This window comes from Calonectris borealis, chromosome Z (genome assembly GCF_964195595.1).
Source record: "Calonectris borealis chromosome Z, bCalBor7.hap1.2, whole genome shotgun sequence".
NCBI lineage: Eukaryota > Metazoa > Chordata > Aves > Procellariiformes > Procellariidae > Calonectris > Calonectris borealis.
Genome location: NC_134352.1, coordinates 64,630,860 through 64,650,808, shown reverse-complemented (window position 1 = coordinate 64,650,808; position 19,949 = coordinate 64,630,860). Strand labels below are relative to the sequence as shown.

The window sequence follows — 19,949 nt, the reverse complement described above, 5'->3', positions numbered from 1 at the left end:
GCATCCATATTATTTTCCACATTTTGTACTCTTACTGCCTGTTCGCCACTCATATCTATCCACATGCATTTTCATTCATTTATTAAAAGCTCCTGGTACTTCATAAAATAAATTAAAAACCTTTGGCTTTAAACTGATGTATATAACGGTAGGGTCCAGTAACAAGATTCAGGCAGTAAGGATACACTTGTGGAGTAATGGTGTCTCCATGTTCAGCACACAAGGGAAGTATGCATAGACACACAATAGCTAGAACAGTGAGGGTTTTTTGAAAACCACGAAAGGACTTTGGTGAAGGAGAATCATATCTGAGCTAGAGTGTGAGACAAGAGAGGGGAGAGCAACCTGGATGAGTACATTCACAAATGTCATAATTTCCTGGTCTATTTAAGTCATATTCCAGTTTGTCTACAGTCTTGACGGCTTTTTTGTGAACCTACAGCTTCAAGAGTACTCTTCTAGTACAGTACAGGCAGTTGGGTTTTGTTAGATGTGCCGTTGGTCCCCAGAATAGTGCCTAGTGAACATGGTCAGGAGCAGCAGCCTAACTTTTCTTTATGCCATTGTGGAAAGGACGCAGGCCCCTACCACTATCACAGGGGCTACATTTTGAGATATACATCTTCAGCATTCTTTGTATTTCCTGAGACCAAAGTGGCTAAAATTGTACCTCTTCCCCTTCTCATACCTACATATATCTGGAAATAATCTTAATCAGCTTGCTTACAGCGCTTTTGTCACTTTGTATAATGTCAGCATCACAGTATTTTGGAATGTCCTTATTTTGGTTTGGAATGTCCTTATTTTGGGATATTGAAAGCTTTTAATGATTTATTTAGCAAAGTAGATTTCTTTTTTATTCCTCTGGTTATTATCTGTGTATCTTGGTAGAACAGAAACAATACCGAAAGATGCTTAACAGTGACAGGAATATTTTAGTCTCTAATAGGAAATGTAAACAGAATTTGGAAAGATAACTGTAAGCACAGGTAGCATTTGACACCGTGTTGAAAGCTAAGCACTCCTCTTTTGCTGTTAAGTGTTATTAATGCTATGCCTATCATTCTTGAATGGGAGGTTGCCAAGTTTCCTTTTACTCAGTGCTTTCCAAAGTAGTCCACTAATTTTGGTGCTTGAGGATAGGTTCATTCTTGGTGGACCTACCAGTGTAGAGTGGTACCACTCCAAAGTAGAGCAGGCTCTACTTTACTGAGCTTGAAATACGAAGCATTTTAATTGATCTTGTCTTCTTCCTTTTTAATTTGTGATACACGAGTAGTATTTCCAGATGCCAGTGTTAATTTTACCCCTTTGAGTCAAATGTGTTTGTCTGGAAAATCTATTGTGAGGAAAAGGTTAAGAGCCTAAGACGTTCTGCAGGTTGCTCTACTCATTTCTAATTGTTATGTAAATGAACTTCTGCCTTTTCTCACTGTGTATCAAATCTGATATGTCAGCCAGTATGAGTTATGCCAATTAGATAATTGGCATTCTGTGAGTATAAGTACTTAAAATATGCAATTATAAATCTTCATTAGGTTATTAACGAAGTTTTTCCTCTGTCATTTGTTAAAGTTACTTTGTTAGAAATTTAATTTTCCTCTCAAGAAGTTGTCTATATGTAACGTTAGGTAATGGCAAGAAAGTGCCTAATAAAATGTCATGTTCTCCTTCAGGGTAGTTATGTCCTCATTTATAAAGTCAGAATTTGTTACATAACTAACTTGTACATCCTCCTTTCTTTGTAGGGATGATACTCTGAAGCCATTTCCCTATCTTCCCGTTCTTTTTTTTTTTTTAAATTCCTCTAGTCAAAGGTGTGCTCGCCCATGCATCTAATAGACTATTAGTACTAAAAGGAGCTCTTTAAATTAGGATTTTGCAGTTGTCATCCATGTTTGGCCTTGGATTTGTTTAGTTTGGCTGCCGGGTAACAGTGCAGTTTTAATTATATGAGTGAAAAATGTGGCTTTGGTCTTAGTCTGAGTATCAGAGTCTGCATCATTCAGTGTGTTACGTATAGTACCACGACTTCCTTAATTGTATGTCACATCATAGCATTGGCAAGAGGGTGCACGCTTTAAACTTTCCTTGTTCACAATCTCCATTGATTTTTCTCCTACACCTAATTCTTAGTATGGACCAGTCAGGAGCAAATTATCATTTCCCCTGAGACCCATAAGGCTTGTTTACAATGGAAAATGTACCCAGTGATGGAAAGGGGTTATGTCACTAAATGCAGCTGAACTGCTGCAGAAAACAAACTGCAGTCATAAGGGATTGATTGCTGCTGATACCTTGCTTTTGTCTATGGCCTGTATAAAGAATTTCAGAAGTCTTCCTAAAACTCTTCTAAATATAATCTACCCTAAAATTGAATGTTTTAATTATAAAAGACAGCAAAAGATGATAATGGACTAAATAGCTTTCTTCTTTTTTATCTTTGTCCTTTGTAATGTGCAGTTTACCTGTTTACAAATTAGTTATTGAATAAGCAATGACTAAAGTATAGCATATTATTAGAAATGTGTAAAAATCACAAGATTGTAACAAACTTTTAAAAAAAAATTAATACAGATTTGTAGCTGGTTTTCCATCTGAGTTTGTTCTGACCTGTTTTGGTACACCTACTTATGTCTCTCTGCTGTACACTCTGTGAAATTTGAGAAATTTGCCTGAGAGTAGCTGAGATTTTTGGTGATTTTTCTTAATAGTGACAGACTGTTATGATAAGATACCAAAAGTTGTTAACAACACAACCCATGTCACTAAAAGAACTTCTGCAAATAAGTGTTGTTTTAAAAATTAACATTTCATATTCACACAACTTAATGAGAAAGTGAGGGTTTGAAACAAAACATCAGGTTTTGATATTAAGGAGATGCCTAGTGTAAAGAATGTTTGTGCTTTTAGGAAAGAAATAGCTTTTGTATTTTGCGTGTGGGTACTCTCTGTAGTAGTTTTCAGGAAATGCACTGGTTGGTTGTTTTCTCTTTTTGTAAAGTTTTTAGAAGCTATCAGTTGCTAATGCCAAGTGCATGCCTATCCTGCTTCCTAAACTAGCAGGCACTGTGCTGCTGAAAGCTGTACAATTGGATTTAGTTTTGAACCAATTTCTAGAAGGTGAATTAGTTGTTCTGGATGAAATTTGGGAAATTGCTTTGAGTTCTTTAAACCTTTTGGTTTGAACTGCATTCATATTGAGTTCATTTCTTATTGCTTTTATAGTTTGAACAGAGTTTACTCACTGTTAATGCAGTGAATAGTAAAGGCTAAAGCTATAAATACGTTATTCTCAGCATATCACATCTGCAGATTTCATTGATAGCCGGCCTTCTTTATATTATTGTTTTGTTCACAGACTTACTACTCACTCCATAGGAGACTTTATTTTTTCGTCAGTTTGCATCACAAATGCAGTTCATTGGTGCAACAATTATTTACTGCTAGGTGAGACATTTACTCTAACAGTTTCTCAAAGTGAGTTCTTAGTTTCATGAGAGCTTTCTGTCATATTATTTTACTGGAGTTTAAAGCCAAATAAGATTTATGGCAGGGAAACTTATTTTCTTATTCTCAATGGGAGAAATAATTGTATAGTTTTCACTTCTTACTGCTTCTCAGCATGTTGCAAAACCTGCTTGATAATTTAATCAAATTTGAAATTGAAAATTTAATCAAAAACAATAAATGCCAATATTAAAAAGGAAAGTAAGTTACAAAGACAGCTTCATAATTTGGAAATAGATTTTGTGAGGCATGTTGATATATACAAATGTTTAGTATTGTGGGTTTATTAAATAGGAATGTTTTTGCTGGGTTATTAATTTGGTATTACAATTTCTGTGCCTGCGTCTCCCCTTTGTAACTGTTACTGTTGCTATTATGAGAGTGGAATAGCACTCTGTGGAACAGAGAAATTTGCAGTAACTGAAGCAGCAAATCAAGATTTTTACTTAGGCAAGAATTGAAATATGAGGAGGAATCTGCAATATTTGGGATAATCAGAAATTTTGAGATAATCTGGATAACAATAAGAAAAACAAAAAAGGGTTTTGAGGTCTGATAAGTTAGCATTAATAAGGTGTCCACAGCAGGTGTCACTGGATGTAGGTGGGTGAAATGAGATTAAATGTTGTGTATGTTACCCAAGCAGTAGGTTAGTAGCTGAATTACTTTGATTTGCGATCAAGTCTGGAGAATGACATGGGCAGAAGGTGGTAGGTATTTGCAAACAAAACAAGAAAGTTGTATCATAGCCCACCTGTGGAGAATAAAAGCAGAAGGAAGGAAGACCTGCAAGAGGAGGTATTTGCTAAATACACAGTGGGAGAGCAACAGATAGTTTCACTCTTATAAGCTCAAAAGAGTAAGTGCAGCGCTGAAAATTGGTTTTCCTCTATTTTGTGAGCTTTAACATAATTTTGTAGTGATTATGAGAATGAAATTCCTCTTAAAAAAATGGGCTTTAATACATTTTAAAGATGGGTAACTTTAGAACCTGTTTTTGAACTCGTTGCGTGTTTTTCTGCTATACATAAATTGGAGTTGGATGACTCTCTTATGCTAGCTAATATTCATAACCTAGTTATATTGGCTCAATGAATCAGTGAGAAAACAGAGGTGGTTTGGAAAGGCTGCACTGGTTGCAGTGCTTGTATGTTCTTTCAGTTACTTGGACCTGTCATTTTATGCACAGTTTGACAAATTGCTGTTGCTCAGACTTCATGCTTGTATTAACAAGGAGTCATTGTTGAACTAGATTTTAATATGTTAAAAAGCAATGACATTAGTAACTTTATCAATGTTACCATCTTAAGATAAAATTCACTTCAGGATTCAAAAATAATTTTCTCTGTTGCCTGTGAAGCTGTATTCAGATATAAACCTAGTATTTCTATCACTGGATAACAAAATTTGCAGTGAACAAAATATACCACTATTGGAGCTGCCTAAGCTTGTTTGAAGTAAACGTTTGGGGTATTCCTACTTAAGTGTCTTCCTTACAGTTTTCAACTAGTAATGAATTTTATTGTTTAAGTACAAACCAGTTTGAGAAATGCTGATCCAAGTTATATGTGTATCCCAGTCTTTTTTATGGTTTTCCCCAAAATGGTACCAGTTATGTGGCTGTTATTTTGCCTCTCGTTCTTAACAGATACTGCTTTCAGATACCTTAACAGTGTGTACTATTAATGAAGCAATACCTGGAAATTACAGTCCGATTAGATCTGCAGGCCTCCAGGTGCCATATTTACAAAGTGCAAGACAGGACTTTCTCCAGATTTCCTAGTGCAAGTTGAAAGGAGCGATGACCTGGATTAAGGTTTTTCTTCCTCATTTTGTATGTGGGATCTGAGAATCAGAAAGGTCAGCTATGTGCACAGAACCACAGTGGCAGCTAGGGTTTGAGCAAAATTTTTATGAATATTGATAAGGTACCTTTAGTACAAGATTACAGAGACATTCAGCCACTTACTGGGTACCAGCTTTCATTTACCTGGCCACTACTCTATTGGTTTCTCTAAAATTTCATGCTATGTCATATCCCATAGAGCTTCAGCAATTCCTTCAGTCTTTCTAAATATGTTAATTCTGGCATTTTGCAAAAGGGGAGATCTATTAACATTTGTCTTTTAAAACTTCTTTTTAGATTGGGACTTGCTTCTTTTAGCCCTATGGGGTTGTTTCACACAGCACATCTTGGAAGAAATAATTTTTAATTATTTTTAAGGACAAGTAAATATCACCATAAATAGGCTCTGGGTAGTGAAGCTTAGGTAAGACATAATTTCCTGTTTGAAGTATTTTTTCATTTTTGGTCAATCTCTCTTTTTCCCCTCACCTGACTCTATGTGACCTGGATAATCTTTTTCAATTACTCTTACTGTTCCCTCCCCATATCTGGGATACTTCCCTAATCATCCTGGGAACTGTTCAAAACTATGCAGTGTTTCCCCTTTAAGGAAATGATGTGCCATTTTATTTTACTTTCCTTTATATCAACGATTATGTTAAATACCGTAAAAAATTTAAATGTGGAAATAAATAGTTAAATCTGAAGAACAATTAGTTTTCATATTGATTTAATGGTCTCAGAGAAAAAAAAAAAAAAAAACAACCAAATGCAGTTCAGATTCTGGGTTGTAACTGATACAGGCTTTGTCTAAAGTGGCCCATGGACCAGTTTTACTGGTCCTGCTCATTTCTTACTTTAGACTAGATATTGTAAGAGGTATGTCCTACTGATTTCTTACTTTAAACTGGATATTGTAAGAGGTATTGACTCTGATAGAATTGAAAGTCATTAATTTTTGTCTTTTTTTTGTTTTAAAACATTCTCCTCCATCCCCACTCTAGATAATTTTGGCCAGCTCAGAAAGTTGAAAAATTGAAGGAGTATTTCTCTTGATATTGAATGTTTTACAGATTTCAAACATAAAAAGCCAATTACATATGGTCAAAAACATTTTTTTTTGAAAACTTCAGAAATGTAAGTTTCTTTTGGCAGAATTTGAAAGAAAGCCTCTCCAAAAGCATGTCCTTGTCTATTCTGCTTCCTTTGCTCATATGCTTCATGCATTTCAGCTTAGATTATTATAGACAAAGATATTTGGGTGATATTTCTCCCGTTAGGTGAACTCGTTCTTCCTGAGTGAGATCATTGTGGCTGAAGTGACTTGATTCTTCTGCTGTTGAGTCTCTTCCTTGTCTATGGCTCCTAATGGGCTTTGTCATCTTCGTTTTGCTGAGACGGAAGGTCTCATTACAGTATAAGTCGTGATTTTATAGCTACATTGCTATTTGGAGGCTTAATCTCTAATTTACCGTCTCATTTTGTTGTTTCCCCTTTGCCCCTTTGATGATGTGACTGGACTTTGCAGGTATTTAATCCCTGGGATGGGTAAACTGAGGATGTAATCTCCGGTACTTAAGCGAGGGGGATATTTATAGCACACGTTTGCACTAAGTGTTTATCTGCACAAGGGACACTGCAGGAAACAAAAGCTGTGGACCAAAGGTGTGGCTGTCAGAATATACATACTCCTCTGTGGATAAATTGGCTATAAAAATGTGGCCCTAAGTGAGACTTAACAAAGTGCCTGGATCAAGTCTGAAATACAACAAATACACAGCAGTTTAGTACCACATGATGTGGTTCTCATCTCTAAGATGTCCTGGGCTTCCCTGGGATTGCTGACCGGGTGTGCCTTGCCGGAGAGCAGGATGCACTGGGACGCTGCCCTACAGACCTCGTCTTCTCCCTCTCTGCTGGGCTGCTGGAGTGTGTGTGTGTGTGTGGCGGCAGCAGTTTGGCTCTACAGACAGCGAGAGAACAGTGTAAGTGTTGCTATTGATTTAATAAAACATTTTGGATTCTGACTGAAAGATAAAGGATCTACAGATAATGCAATTGTGCTTTTACAAATAGGTATGCTTTATTCTAAAAGTTATACGTAACTTAGATAAAACTCTTTTGAGCTCTCCTAGTTAAAAACAGTAGTTTAAAAAAAAAAACAACAAAACAAAAACCAAAACAGCAGCAGTTACAAACTAAGATAGTTCTTGGTTTTCTAGAAACAAATCATTGAGATTTCCTTTCCAACAATACTTCTGAAGCACAGATAAAATGGCTTCCTGTCCCAGGGTTTCCTGTATCCATGGCAACCTGACTTTAACCACTTCTTTCTTAGTTTCCTGAGCGAACAGTTGCAAATCCTGGGGCAAAATGTGAGCGCTTTAGTATACGGCAATACTGCCTTTGCAAAGGTTTCACAGATGAGTACAGTCAATCAGCTTGTGACTTAGTCCAATGAACTGCAAACTGGCAAAATAACAGAAATAATGAACTTCAGATTTGGGGTAAGCAATTGTTTTTATTTATTTTGAATGTAACTCAGCTTTATAAAGGTAAAATTCAAATTATAAATGAGCCGCCAGTAAAAGGAATCTTGTTTCCCGCTGGCATTTCTTCTTGAATGCTATTGAAACATTTCCTAGTAATTCTTAACTATAAAAAATAGTTAATAAGCAGTATTTTTAATTTACTAGAAGCCATTATTTTGGCAGCTTAGTGGCTTTTATGCTGCAACCAATTAAATATTTTCTGGATAGGTTGGCAGTACATTTGTTTCATTGTTCATTTACTTGGAAAATTTTTTCAGTGTAGTTCAAATTTATACTTAGTAAGTTTTATTTTTAAACTGCTTATTTGGCATCAAAGGAGAATATAGAAAATAACCATCTTGAAGGCAATGCTTGTATTTTAAAGACTGTGCACGTAGAATCTTTAAACTTTCAAATTAATAATATTTATAAACTTCTTTTTATCTCTACTAGCAAAGTCAGAGATGAGTGAGAAGGCCAAAGACAGGGATATGTGTGGTCTGCAAAGTTCTCCACCCTGCCTGGGAGCATTCCTGTATATCCTTAATTGTTTTCTTTTGTTGCTGCTTCAGAAGGAGGCTCTTGGCTGTCCAGCTGCTTGCCAGCTCTGCACAGGGAGACAAGTTAGCTGTCGTAATTTAGGGCTTTCAAGCATCCCGCGGAATTTTCCAAAAACAACAATTCTTGTGTACCTCAGTGGGAATAATATATCGCGTGTCACTCCAAATGAACTAAGAGGCCTTCACAAGCTTGCTGCACTCTACATGGATAACTCCAGTATTTCATACGTACACCCGAAAGCTTTTGTGGAATTCCCCAAACTGTGCTACTTGCATCTAAATAACAATAATATTAAACGCCTGGATCCAGGAATCTTTGAAGGTCTTTCCAATCTTCATTGTTTATACCTTCAGAATAATCAAATAGCTTTTGTTCCCAGAGGATTATTTAGTGATCTCCTTTCTGTTAGATATTTAACACTTCAAAGAAATCGTCTCAGTGTCCTTGGAAGTGGGACTTTCTTGGGAATGATAAGTCTCCAAACACTTAACCTAGCCAATAATAAGATTTCACGGATATCAGATTCAGCATTTCATCATCTTGAAAACCTTGCATATTTGTTCCTTGAAAGTAACAACTTAACACTTGTGCCATCGAATGCTATTGGAAGGCTCAAAAATCTCAAAAGGCTTTCTTTGTCTCACAATCCCATTGGATCAATACATCCTTTCGCATTTAAAGGGCTTAACAATCTTAGGTATCTGTCTTTAAAAAACGTAAAGCTAAAATGTATTGCTGTAAATGGATTTTTTGGATTAAACAACCTTAGCCAGTTAATCTTAAGTTATAATGATTTAGAAAATATAAATTCCAGCACTTTTACTTTATTGAACAATTTAATGTATCTGCAGCTAGACAGAAATAAAATAACAAGTATTGGCGGTGGTACCTTTGAAAAAATGGGACAGTCACTTAAAATACTCAGTTTAGCATTTAATAATATTACAGAGTTACAACCTGAAGTACTCAAGCCCTTAGTGTCTTTAACTCATCTACAAGTAAATTATAATCCGTGGAACTGCAGCTGCAAAATGCTTGGGTTACTTAATTGGCTAGCATCGTCTCCTATTTCTGTAAAAATTCATTGTCAGAATCCCCTGAGGATGCGTGGCAGACCTTTGCATTACATTAAGTGGACTCAGTTTACCAACTGCAGTAGCCCTACTGCCAGCCCAGAAACAGCTTGGAGTCTAGGATCTGTAGGTGTCCATCACAGCGCTACCACTTTGCTGATGGCGTGGCATGAGGGAAACAGGCACAACACGTTTGAACAGTTTGTCAATTCAGAAACTAAATATGTTGCTTTCCGGGAAGGAACTACAGCTACATCTGCTAACCCGTTGCCCTATGAAGAAGATGCTGCTGAAATTCCATCAGGGGCGACTACGGTATTATCAACATTACCAGTGCAAATACCAGCACAGATTATACCTGTTAACAGAACGGTAGAAAAAGAAGGTTTCTTTCCAACAGATGCTGCTCCTGTATCATTGAAAACATCCCTACTTTGTACACAACAGGTTGAAAACCTGAATCAGGCTTTTGACATTTTACTAGCCTTCTTCATTCTGGCTTGTGCTGTGATCCTGTTCTTAACCTGTAAAATTATTCAGTTTAGGCAGAAACTAAAGGTGCTGGAAAACTCAGGAGAAAAGAGAATAGAATATTATGGGTTTTATCAGCCTGGCAGATACAACATAAGTGACCCAGTTCAGTCTCTAACTCGGAATTCAATGGGGCATTCAGAACTGGACCAAATTAGGCTGCTCAAGCGAACAGCATCTGAAAGTCAGGCACAGGTCATATTGTTTGAACACTCATCATTGTAATTTATCTCATCTGATTTGATGTTAACGATATTGTGTTAACGATATTGTGATCTGAAATGTCAAGAAATCAAGAACTAACTTTTCTAAAAATATCTTCACTGATTTAAATCAACTTGTTGATAGAATTGGGGAAAATGATATAATTTGGGTTCTGCATCGTCATTTGCTTCCTGAATGTTTTGAAGTTTATTGATTTTTTTTTTTTTTTTTTAAATTAGATGTCATTTAAATCTGACATGGATAGGTATATTCTCTTCTGTCCCTGTTGTAGGAATCTTTCACCTATAACTCAAGTATACATGCAGTATAAAGTACACATTTATTTATATTTATTTTGCAGTACTTAGTGGTATAAGTTTCTATCGAAATTCCGTAGCTAACTTAAAGCTTGAAACACGCAAAACATCAGTTTTTAGCAGGATCATGAAGCCGAGAAATCTGGGAGAATGAGGAAAAAAGCAATGCTTCATTTATTTATTGTAATGCAGTTGCTATTCTGCCTGTATTAATCACCAGAGTGGGGAAAAAAGTGAGCCTATTTACATCTAGCATGTTCAAACTCTTGAGGAAAAGAAAAATTTAAAACGTTAGAAATTTTATTCATACCTATGACATATTTTAATATACAAAATTGTGTATTCAGTCTGTATAATGAATATATTAAAGTCAATTTTTTGTTAGTGTGTATCTGTATCATTTTATGATAATGCCTGAAACTAAATTTCTGTTGGATTGAAAAATTGACCAAGTTTATTATGTCTAAGGTAATAGAGCTGCTTAATTATTATCAGTAAAAGATATTTTGTCACCTATATAGTAATAGTCCGAGGGAGTTTTTGGCTAGGTAAGAGGTATAAACTGAAGAAATATGCCACACTTTAAATACGTAATTCTAGATTAATTGCTGAAGATATTTACATATTTGCGGTGTATATTTGGAAGTGTCAAGTCAAAATACATTTTCTTAGTGAAGACCTAATTTTAGGCTTCATCTGCAAAGGATGGATTTTTTTTTACTATATAGTTTGCATTTGTTTTAACTTTTTATTTCTATTTCGAATATTGATGTTCTGTTTACATTATTCTCAGATTTTGTCTAGTGTGTTGTAGCTCTATTTTCAACCTGAATTTCTGTGATTTTTTTTTTCTTGTTGTAACTCCAGTAATTCAAACTTTATTCAGGAAAAAGTCATAAAAATATGTTCCAAATAGTTCAATTTTGTAAAATTTTCAGCTAGCTGAATGGGACTCACTTCTGTAGATACTATTTGTCTTCTACAGGCCTGTGCCCTAGAGACTTCAACCACTTGGTTTGTAAGCAACACAATTTACAGTTAGATTGTTTTGCTCAAGGAAAAATGGAGAACCATGTTTTGATAGTCTGTCCTCCATGGGGTCTATTTAAGTTGTGTAGAAGTATCTTGCTGTTCCAGGATCCAGCCTGGAGTCCAGGGCGTTCTCCAGATGAACCAGAATTGCCCTCAAGGTTCTTCTTCTAGCCTGCTTCCTTTCTGCTGGTGTCTCATGTGCATGGCCGTGTTGTGCTGCTCCCTATTGCCCTGTTTGTCCATCTCCAGTTCATTTCCAGGAATGACACATGTTACCTGCTACCAGTACATATACAGACCTTGACTGCAATGTGTGAATGTGCAAGTGTGCCTCTGTTGTTGCTTGTTATGTGTCTCTATGTAATGAAATAGCAATTTACTATATCATAATACAATATTTTACTGCGATTTACTATATAATAGATCAAATACTTTTTTTTTTTGGAACACTTAATTCAGATACTAGGGCAAAAGCTGAAACTACTTTCGGTTGCTTGAGTACAAACTATTTTTTTTTCATAATTTTCTACTTGTAGATCAGAAATTAAATGTAATGGGTAAATGTTTTTAAGGAGGGAAAACATTGACTCTCATACTTAATTTTTTTTTAGGGGGCTAATCCATTATGATCTCTTCCTCTTTAACCCATTTAACAAGAAGAGTACAGGAATCTCGTTAGGTCATGCAGAGAGGAAATTAGAAAGGCAAAAGCCCAGCTGGAAGTCAATCTGGCCACTGTCGTAAGAGACAACAAGAAATGTTTTTACAAGTATATTAATGACAAAAAGAGAGCCAAGGAGACCCTCCGTCCTTTATTGGATGCGGGAGGGGAACATTGCCACCGAGGACGAGGAGGAGGCTGAGGTGTTTAATGCCTTCTTTGCCTCAGTCTTTAATAGTCAGAGCAGTTATCCTCAGGGTACTCAGCCCCCTGAGCTGGAAGACAGGGACAGCGAGCAGGATAAACCCCCCATAATCCAAGAGGAAGAAGTTAATGATCTGCTACGCCACCTGGACAATCACAAGTCTATGGGGCCAGATGGGATCCACCTGAGGGTACTGAGGGAGCTGGGGGAGGAGCTTGCCGAGCTGCTCTCCATCATTTACCAGCAGTCCTGGTTAACTGGGGAGGTCCCGGACGACTGGAGGCTCGCCAATGTGACGCCCATCTATAAGGAGGGCCGGAAGGAGGATCCGGGGAACTACAGGCCGGTCAGCCTGACCTCGGTGCCGGGGAAGATCATGGAGTGGTTCGCTTTGAGGGCGCTCACAAGCCATGTCCAGGACAACCAGGGGATCAGGCCCAGCCAGCACGGGTTCATGGAAGGCAGATCCTGCTTGACCAACCTGATCTCCTTCTATGACCAGGTGACCCGCCTCGTGGATGGGGTAAAGGCTGTGGATGTGGCCTACCTGGACTTCAGTAAAGCCTTTGACACTGTCTCCCACAGCATTCTCCTAGAGAAGCTGGCGGCTCACGGCCTAGACAGGTGCACTCTTCGCTGCATAAAAAACTGGCTGGACGGCCGAGCCCAGAGAGTTGTGGTGAACGGAGTTAAATCCAGTTGGCGGCCGGTCACGAGCGGTGTTCCCCAGGGCTCAGTACTGGGGCCGGTCCTGTTCAATATCTTTATCAACGATCTGGACGAGGGGATCGAGTGCTCCCTCAGTAAGTTTGCAGACGACACCAAGTTGGGCGGGAGTGTTGATCTGCTCAAGGGTAGGAAGGCTCTGCAGAGGGACCTGGACAGGCTGGATCGATGGGCCGAGGCCAACTGTATGAGGTTCAACAAGGCCAAGTGCCGGGTCCTGCACTTGGGCCACAAGAACCCCAGGCAATGCTGCAGGCTTGGGGAAGAGTGGCTGGAAAGCTGCCCAGAGGAAAAGGACCTGGGGGTGCTGGTTGACAGCCGGCTGAACATGAGCCGGCAGTGTGCCCAGGTGGTCAAGAAGGCCAACGGCATCCTGGCCTGTATCAGAAATAGTGTGGCCAGCAGGAGCAGGGAGGTGATCGTGCCCCTGTACTCGGCACTGGTGAGGCCGCACCTCGAATCCGGTGTTCAGTTTTGGGCCCCTCACGACAAGAAGGACATTGAGGTGCTGGAGCGTGTCCAGAGGAGGGCAACGAAGCTGGTGAAGGGCCTGGAGCACAAGTCTTATGAGGAGCGGCTGAGGGAACTGGGACTGTTTAGTCTGGAGAAGAGGAGGCTGAGGGGAGACCTCATCGCGCTCTACAACTACCTGGAAGGAGGTTGTAGTGAGGTGGGTGTTGGTCTCTTCTCCCAAGTAACTGGCGATAGGACAAGAGGAAATGGCCTCAAGTTGCGCCAAGGGAGGTTTAGGCTGGACATGAGGAGAAATTTCTTTACTGAAAGAGTGGTCAGGCCTTGGAACAGGCTGCCCAGGGAAGTGGTTGAGTCACCATCCCTGGAAGTATTTAAAAGACGTGCAGATGAGGCGCTTAGGGACATGGTTTAGTGGGTATGGTGGTGTTGGGTTGATGGTTGGACTCGATGATCTTAGAGGTCTTTTCCACCGTAATGATTCTATGATTTTTGTTATTTTCTGCCTCTCCTACATAATTCCTCGTGATAAGTGTTAATTTTTTTTTCATTTAATAACAGCTGCACAATCAGTGATTGCACAGTAGTAAGTTCTGCAGTTTTATGTGCTATATTTCTAAACTTTAAATTTTATATGGATGTCTTCAGAAATAATGGACTTAAAATTCAGTGGAAGGTAGTTAACTAAGTTTTCATTGCTAGGAATGCTGCTATGCCTTTGTTAGAGAGGAGTTTGGGGAGTGGCCAAAGGTTGAGACTGAACAAACCTGATTGGGGGCAGCTCTGTTGTTTTAGGCTCTGATTTCCACAGCTGCTCGCTGCAGAAGAGCAGCAGAGGTTCCCTCTGAAGGTGTGTCCTTTCTTCACAAGCTGCTGTAGGAGTTGTTTGCCAGGTATGAGTCTCACCATCTGTAGTGATGGAGCATGAAAGGAAAGTGATGCTGTCAGAGCTGTTTGTGGAAGCAAAGAGTTGGGGCAGTTGGAAGACATCCTTTGGAGTGGAGTCATCCCCTAATATCCAGCTCACCAACAATTTGGATTAGGCTAACAAGGAATTGAGAGATTCATTATGCAGTTGTGGGGGAAATGCCTTTCTTTTGCAGTTAGTAGCTTTTGTATTTAAATATTCACACTAGGAAACAGATCCTTTCATGTACATGTGCGGTTCATATGTCCAACTGTTAAAATCATTATAGAATACATTAGAAAATTTCATTGAGTCTGCCCTCATGAAATAAAATGGCGCTTTATGGTCATCAAGTTTATGGTCAGCCATAGGACTCTCCTGGAAATGTTGTCTTAGCTGCTACCTTACTGTTTTAGGAGCTCCTTAGCACTGTGCAGGTCCTAAGGGATGTGAATGGATTAATCATTTACATTGCTCGCAGTATGTGCTAAGTAATCTCCATTTGTCCCACTCCACCTCTTTCCTTGGCTAATGAGAAAAGAATAAAGAATTAATTAATCTTTCTCAAATATACTGTACACTAGTAAAGATATGATATTAAGCTTTTCCCTTTTTTGATGATTACTGTGTCATCCTGGTGAATGTAGAAAAGCAGAAAAGATTTTCTCTTCCTTTTAATCTCTAAAAAAGTATGTTTTCCCATGCAGAATTTTTGTTCCCTTTCTGATAGGCTGAGGAAAATGCATAGCAAACATGGGGACCATTTTATTTAAGTACCCCTAAAATTTATCATGGTATATATTTTATTAGGCGGATGATAAAGCTTTACTTACAGTAACTATCTACCTAATTGAAATCCAGATTCTGAATTTCTGCATAAAGCCTCAGGATAATAAAAATGTTGAATAGATAGCTGAGTGTATTAGAAACGATAGACAGAATGAGGAAAAAATGAATATTACTTTTTTCAGATGTGGTCTGTTTTTTTCCTTTGCAAAGCTTTTATTCTTTTATCTGACAAATTATGCAAACTTTGAAATAAAAGGTTTGAGACTATTCATGTACAAGCTGCCCTCAATGTTTGCTACATTTTTGTTTTCATTATAGACGAGGTGAAATTTACTTTCAGGCAGCATAAAAGATCCTTTTTGTAATAAAAAATCGTATGTGTTAATTGTATCTTTGAAACTGGGTTCTGGAGTGGTTTAGATCCTAACAAGTTTATAGAAGTTATAATCCTGTAATTCTGGACCTGTGTTTTGATAATTTTTGCTGCATACCAAATGACGTTTTGTCCTGATAACTTAGGGAAACTGGGTAGTTATAAAACCAGTTATAACTTCATGCTGTTTTTTGCTCCATTGCTGATCTGGATTATATGCAATGGTGCCTTAAATGGCGCCTTCCTCCCGAGTTAAGATTTTAGTATGGACAGTGTTAACTGTTCCATTTTGGAAGTTCATCTAAATACAGCGTGCCTGTGTTTTCTGAATCTACTCATATGACTTTCTAATACATTTCTTGAAACAAGCTGGCTAATTTTAGTGTCTTTAAAAAGGTATTACATTGATTTGCATGGCTCTCTTTCTCTTCTGTGAAAATAAGGCCTGAGGCATTTTATACTGCCATTGAACTTTAATTGAGGTTTCTTTTTTCAAAGCATAATGAGCCTATGCTGTCTTTATTTTTCACCAGCATGTGTCTTGTATTCTAAAAATAGTTGCATTGTTTAATGATTCCATACTTGGTAAACATTTCAGTGAGTCTTTGGTAGAAAGAAACTTCATGTCTCATTTAAAGGGAAAAAAAAGGGGGAGAAAAGATAAACTATTATCTTTACTGAAAGCTGCAGGCAACAGTTACCTCATTTTGAAAGGTCTTCTACATTCTTCAGCTTTGCTTTCCTCAAAAAAAGAAAAACTACCATGAATTTTCTATCTTTCACTGAAGAAAGAAGTAAAATATCATTCCTCATTTATGCCATAAAGTAAAAATGTCCTCTCCAAATAAAGAAATTAATGATTTCTTTATGTGCTTTGGAGCTAACTATTAAGAACAGCATTTTGGGGTATTTAACCACTATCCTCAGTTTCTTCTGGAAATATCACAGATCCTTGGAAACACAAGTTACTGAAATGGGCCTCTGTGTGTGCTCCTGCTATCAATCTGCAAGCTTGGAAAAAACCTGTAACGTTAATGAGCACTATGTCTACAGTATTTATTTACATGTTGGCTAATTAAAGTAACCTCTCTGAATAGATTGATCATGATGAAAAAGTTATGCCTTCACTGGGTCAAACACTTTTCTCTTTCCTCCCAATATAAAATTTTCTGTGTCAGTTAGGGATTCTTCATGCAGCTTAGAAGGAGGAAATATGACTACAGGTAATGGATAGCAACCTGTATTATTAATTAAATAGTGCATAGGTACAGGGCATCGTTTACTTCTCCAGGGTGCGCAGTGTTCACATTTGTTCTTGGTTGAATGCTCCTTGTCCTCTATTTACATGAATCTGAGGACAGCTGTTTCCATTCTCATGTTGGAAAATATTAACCACATTAATGGCATTTTCCTAGAGATCTGTTTCAAAAAAAGTATGAGGAAAAAGAGCTTTAATGGGAGGTGTGCTAGGTAGGAACCTCTGACTCTGAGTGAAGAAACCTGCTTTGTCTCCGAGGGCTCATTCTGCAGGCTGCTAAGAAGGCAGCGCGCACTTTCTCAGCGGTGCCGTGGTCAGTAGGGTGTTTGCTTGCTGTCTGCAGAACCCCACAGAGATTCAGTCTCGCAACATGTAATACTTTGCTGTTCTGAATGAGATGGGGAAGCTTTTTGGCAAGAGAGAAAGTCTCTTTTAAAACATATAGTTGGTAGTAAGAATAAACCAGACTGAAGGAAAATTGTGTCAGCTTTCTTTCTGGAAATTAGTAGAGTTTCAAGTTTCATTATACAAAATACAGTTCAGATACTGGCATTCGACAGTAGCTGAATAAAAAAGGGAACAAAAATAATCCTTTGGAAACAAAATGATCATAAGTTGAATCATGATCTTATCAAAACAAATTTAAAATAAATATTTTATATGCTTAGTATTCTAACTTGATACACATTTTTTTCCGAAGCATCTATTGCTATATAAAGTCTGTTTCTCATATACGTAAAATTTTGCTGTATGCCTGACAAGAAGTTTTTCAAATGCAGTGTACAAGGAGCTAGTACAAGTTTACCCAGTTTTTCAGTTTTCATCCCAAATAAGGAAATTAATAAGGAAATTATCATCCCAAATAAGGAAATTATCATCCCAAATAAAGCATATTAAGAAATAGATTTGTTAAAACATAAAGACTCAAACTACAATACATGAAGTTAGTATTCAGTACCTTTAAACAAATATGGAACATGTCTGCTTCTACCTACAAGACAGCAGCAGCATCTTTTGGGGAATATTAAGCCTGAAATTCCAAACAGGGAGTAATAAAATGCCTCAGTCAATGGCAGTCCCAGGAAGAGAGTTGTAGTTTACCATCACCAGTTAGGCCATTTCTGTTTCTTTGCTGCTCGTAGCTGGAACTTTTGCAGTCTTCCCTAGATGAACATCTCTTCACTTGCAATATGTCTTCACCCTTTTGTAGTTCAGAGTAGGAGTCTATGCACTGGAGTCCCACAATAGCGCATCTCTGGCATTAGACCCACAATAGTAGGAAATTCAGCAGAAACAGCAGTCACATCTGCTTTCCATTAATGAGGAGCTGGTGGCACCTACTTTATCCATCATGGGAGATCGTGTTTCTATGTCCTTACCCTACAGGCACATAAGTTCTCAAGGCAGGGGCAAGGGTCTAAACGTAAGTGTTTAGTGTCATTTTGGGTGTTGGAGGATATCCAGTCTGGCCTTCAGCTCATGCTGGGGAAAGGTGCTTATCTCTTTTAAGTGATACTTACCAGCCCTTTGCAGTTGTCTCAAGTAGCCTAGTGTTTCAAAGGCAGGAGGTGCCTGTGTTTAAGCAGAGAAATCCTACCCCACCTTTCTCTCTGCAGAACTGGGTGCAGATATTTTTCACCCTCTGTGGGGAGTCATTCAGTTGCCTAGGAAAGTGAAGAAAATACTCATAAAGCTGGAGAGAGAAAAGAATAGGGGACTGTACCATCTTTACAAGCTGCCCTTTCTCAAGGGTTTGTGTGTAGATTTTGTGTTGAATAGTGATGGGAGAATAGTGATGGTGTTGGGCTGATGGTTGGACTCGATGATCTTAGAGGTCTTTTCCAACCTTAATGATTCCGTGTGATTCTGAAAAAATGTGTAAATGTGTTAGGAATAGAGGCCAATACTCAGACCCCCCTGCTAGCAGGAGCACGCCCTCCCCACTCAGTTCTTGAGTCATGTGCTAATGTATTTTTTCTTCTATTCCATTTGCAATTATTTCTAGGTTTTCAACAGTACCACATGAGGTTTTATTCTATTTAACAATAATGTTTCTTGCATATTTTTGAAGCCTTTGTGTAATTAAAAAAAAAAAATTTAATTAGCTGCTTGATAGCATGTCCAGCTAAGCAGTAAGCAATGAAAATACTGCTTAGTAAATGTGCTCTACAGTTACTGAGCAAATTTCCTGTTTAGTTCCTTTAGCTAAGTCACTTTCCTGTTCTTTTCCAATGTTATCCAAGATAAATTTTGTTCTTTTCCAGTGTTATCCAAGATAAATTTTGTGGTATCATCAACATTTCAGTGGAAGGGTTGCATGATGTTATGACTGAAGATCCTGAAACAGGAACATACAAAGAGTAAGTGGAAAATCTAATTAATTTTTGTGGGTTTAACAGTAGTAGTACTGTTTTATATGTAGTGTTTTGATTGGAAAAGTCTGTAGGCACTTAAAGACATGCTCATAAGAGTTCTGTTTTCGCAAGAGCGAATGTTTTAGTAAGGAAATTTTTGGTCTTAAGAAAAAATAATTGTAATGGAGAGAGGGAGGGCTTAAAATGACAGCCAATATAGTTTTATATTGTTCATTAAGTTATCTACTAAATGATGTCTTAAAATGTTCATATGCTTAGATCTTCTTTTTGCTCACTTGACTATTATATCTAACATTACAATCCAACAAGCTTGTATGTTGATAGGGTGGTAGCTCAGAGTTTCTTTGAGTTCACGCTCAGCTGGAGTTTAACCAAGATCTTTTCCTAAATGCCTCAGCCTCATTGCGTGGACCTAGTGTACAATACTTCACAGCCTGGAGAACTTGAAAACCTATCCCACAAGGACAATTCTCCCCTTTCAGTTGTTCCACTTAACACACCTGCTGCTACAGGGCATACCTCAAAAGACAGTTTTCAGAGCTGGGAGTGAGAGTTCGTTTGTGGCAGGAAGGTGGCGTC

General features: G+C 38.0%; 2 protein-coding genes across 6 annotated transcripts in view; both read left to right on the top strand.

Annotated features, from left to right (window-relative positions):
* Positions 1 to 19,949, top strand: part of IPO11 (importin 11) — a 99,635-nt gene that overhangs the window by 68,393 nt on the left and 11,293 nt on the right. For all 5 annotated transcript variants that reach the window (XM_075136944.1, XM_075136942.1, XM_075136943.1 and 2 more), the window contains one exon: positions 19,260 to 19,355. In XM_075136944.1, the coding sequence (XP_074993045.1) occupies positions 19,260 to 19,355 (96 nt within the window). The remainder of the gene's footprint in view (positions 1 to 19,259; positions 19,356 to 19,949) is intronic.
* Positions 8,352 to 10,937, top strand: LRRC70 (leucine rich repeat containing 70). The gene has a single exon (XM_075136947.1). It carries the CDS (start codon positions 8,352 to 8,354, stop codon positions 10,275 to 10,277), a length of 1,926 nt encoding a protein of 641 aa, XP_074993048.1. The 3' UTR covers positions 10,278 to 10,937.

Coding starts and splice junctions, on each gene's coding strand:
- LRRC70 (XM_075136947.1), top strand. CDS start 8,352: ATGAGTGAGAAGGCCAAAGACAGGGATATGTGTGGTCTGCAAAGTTCT.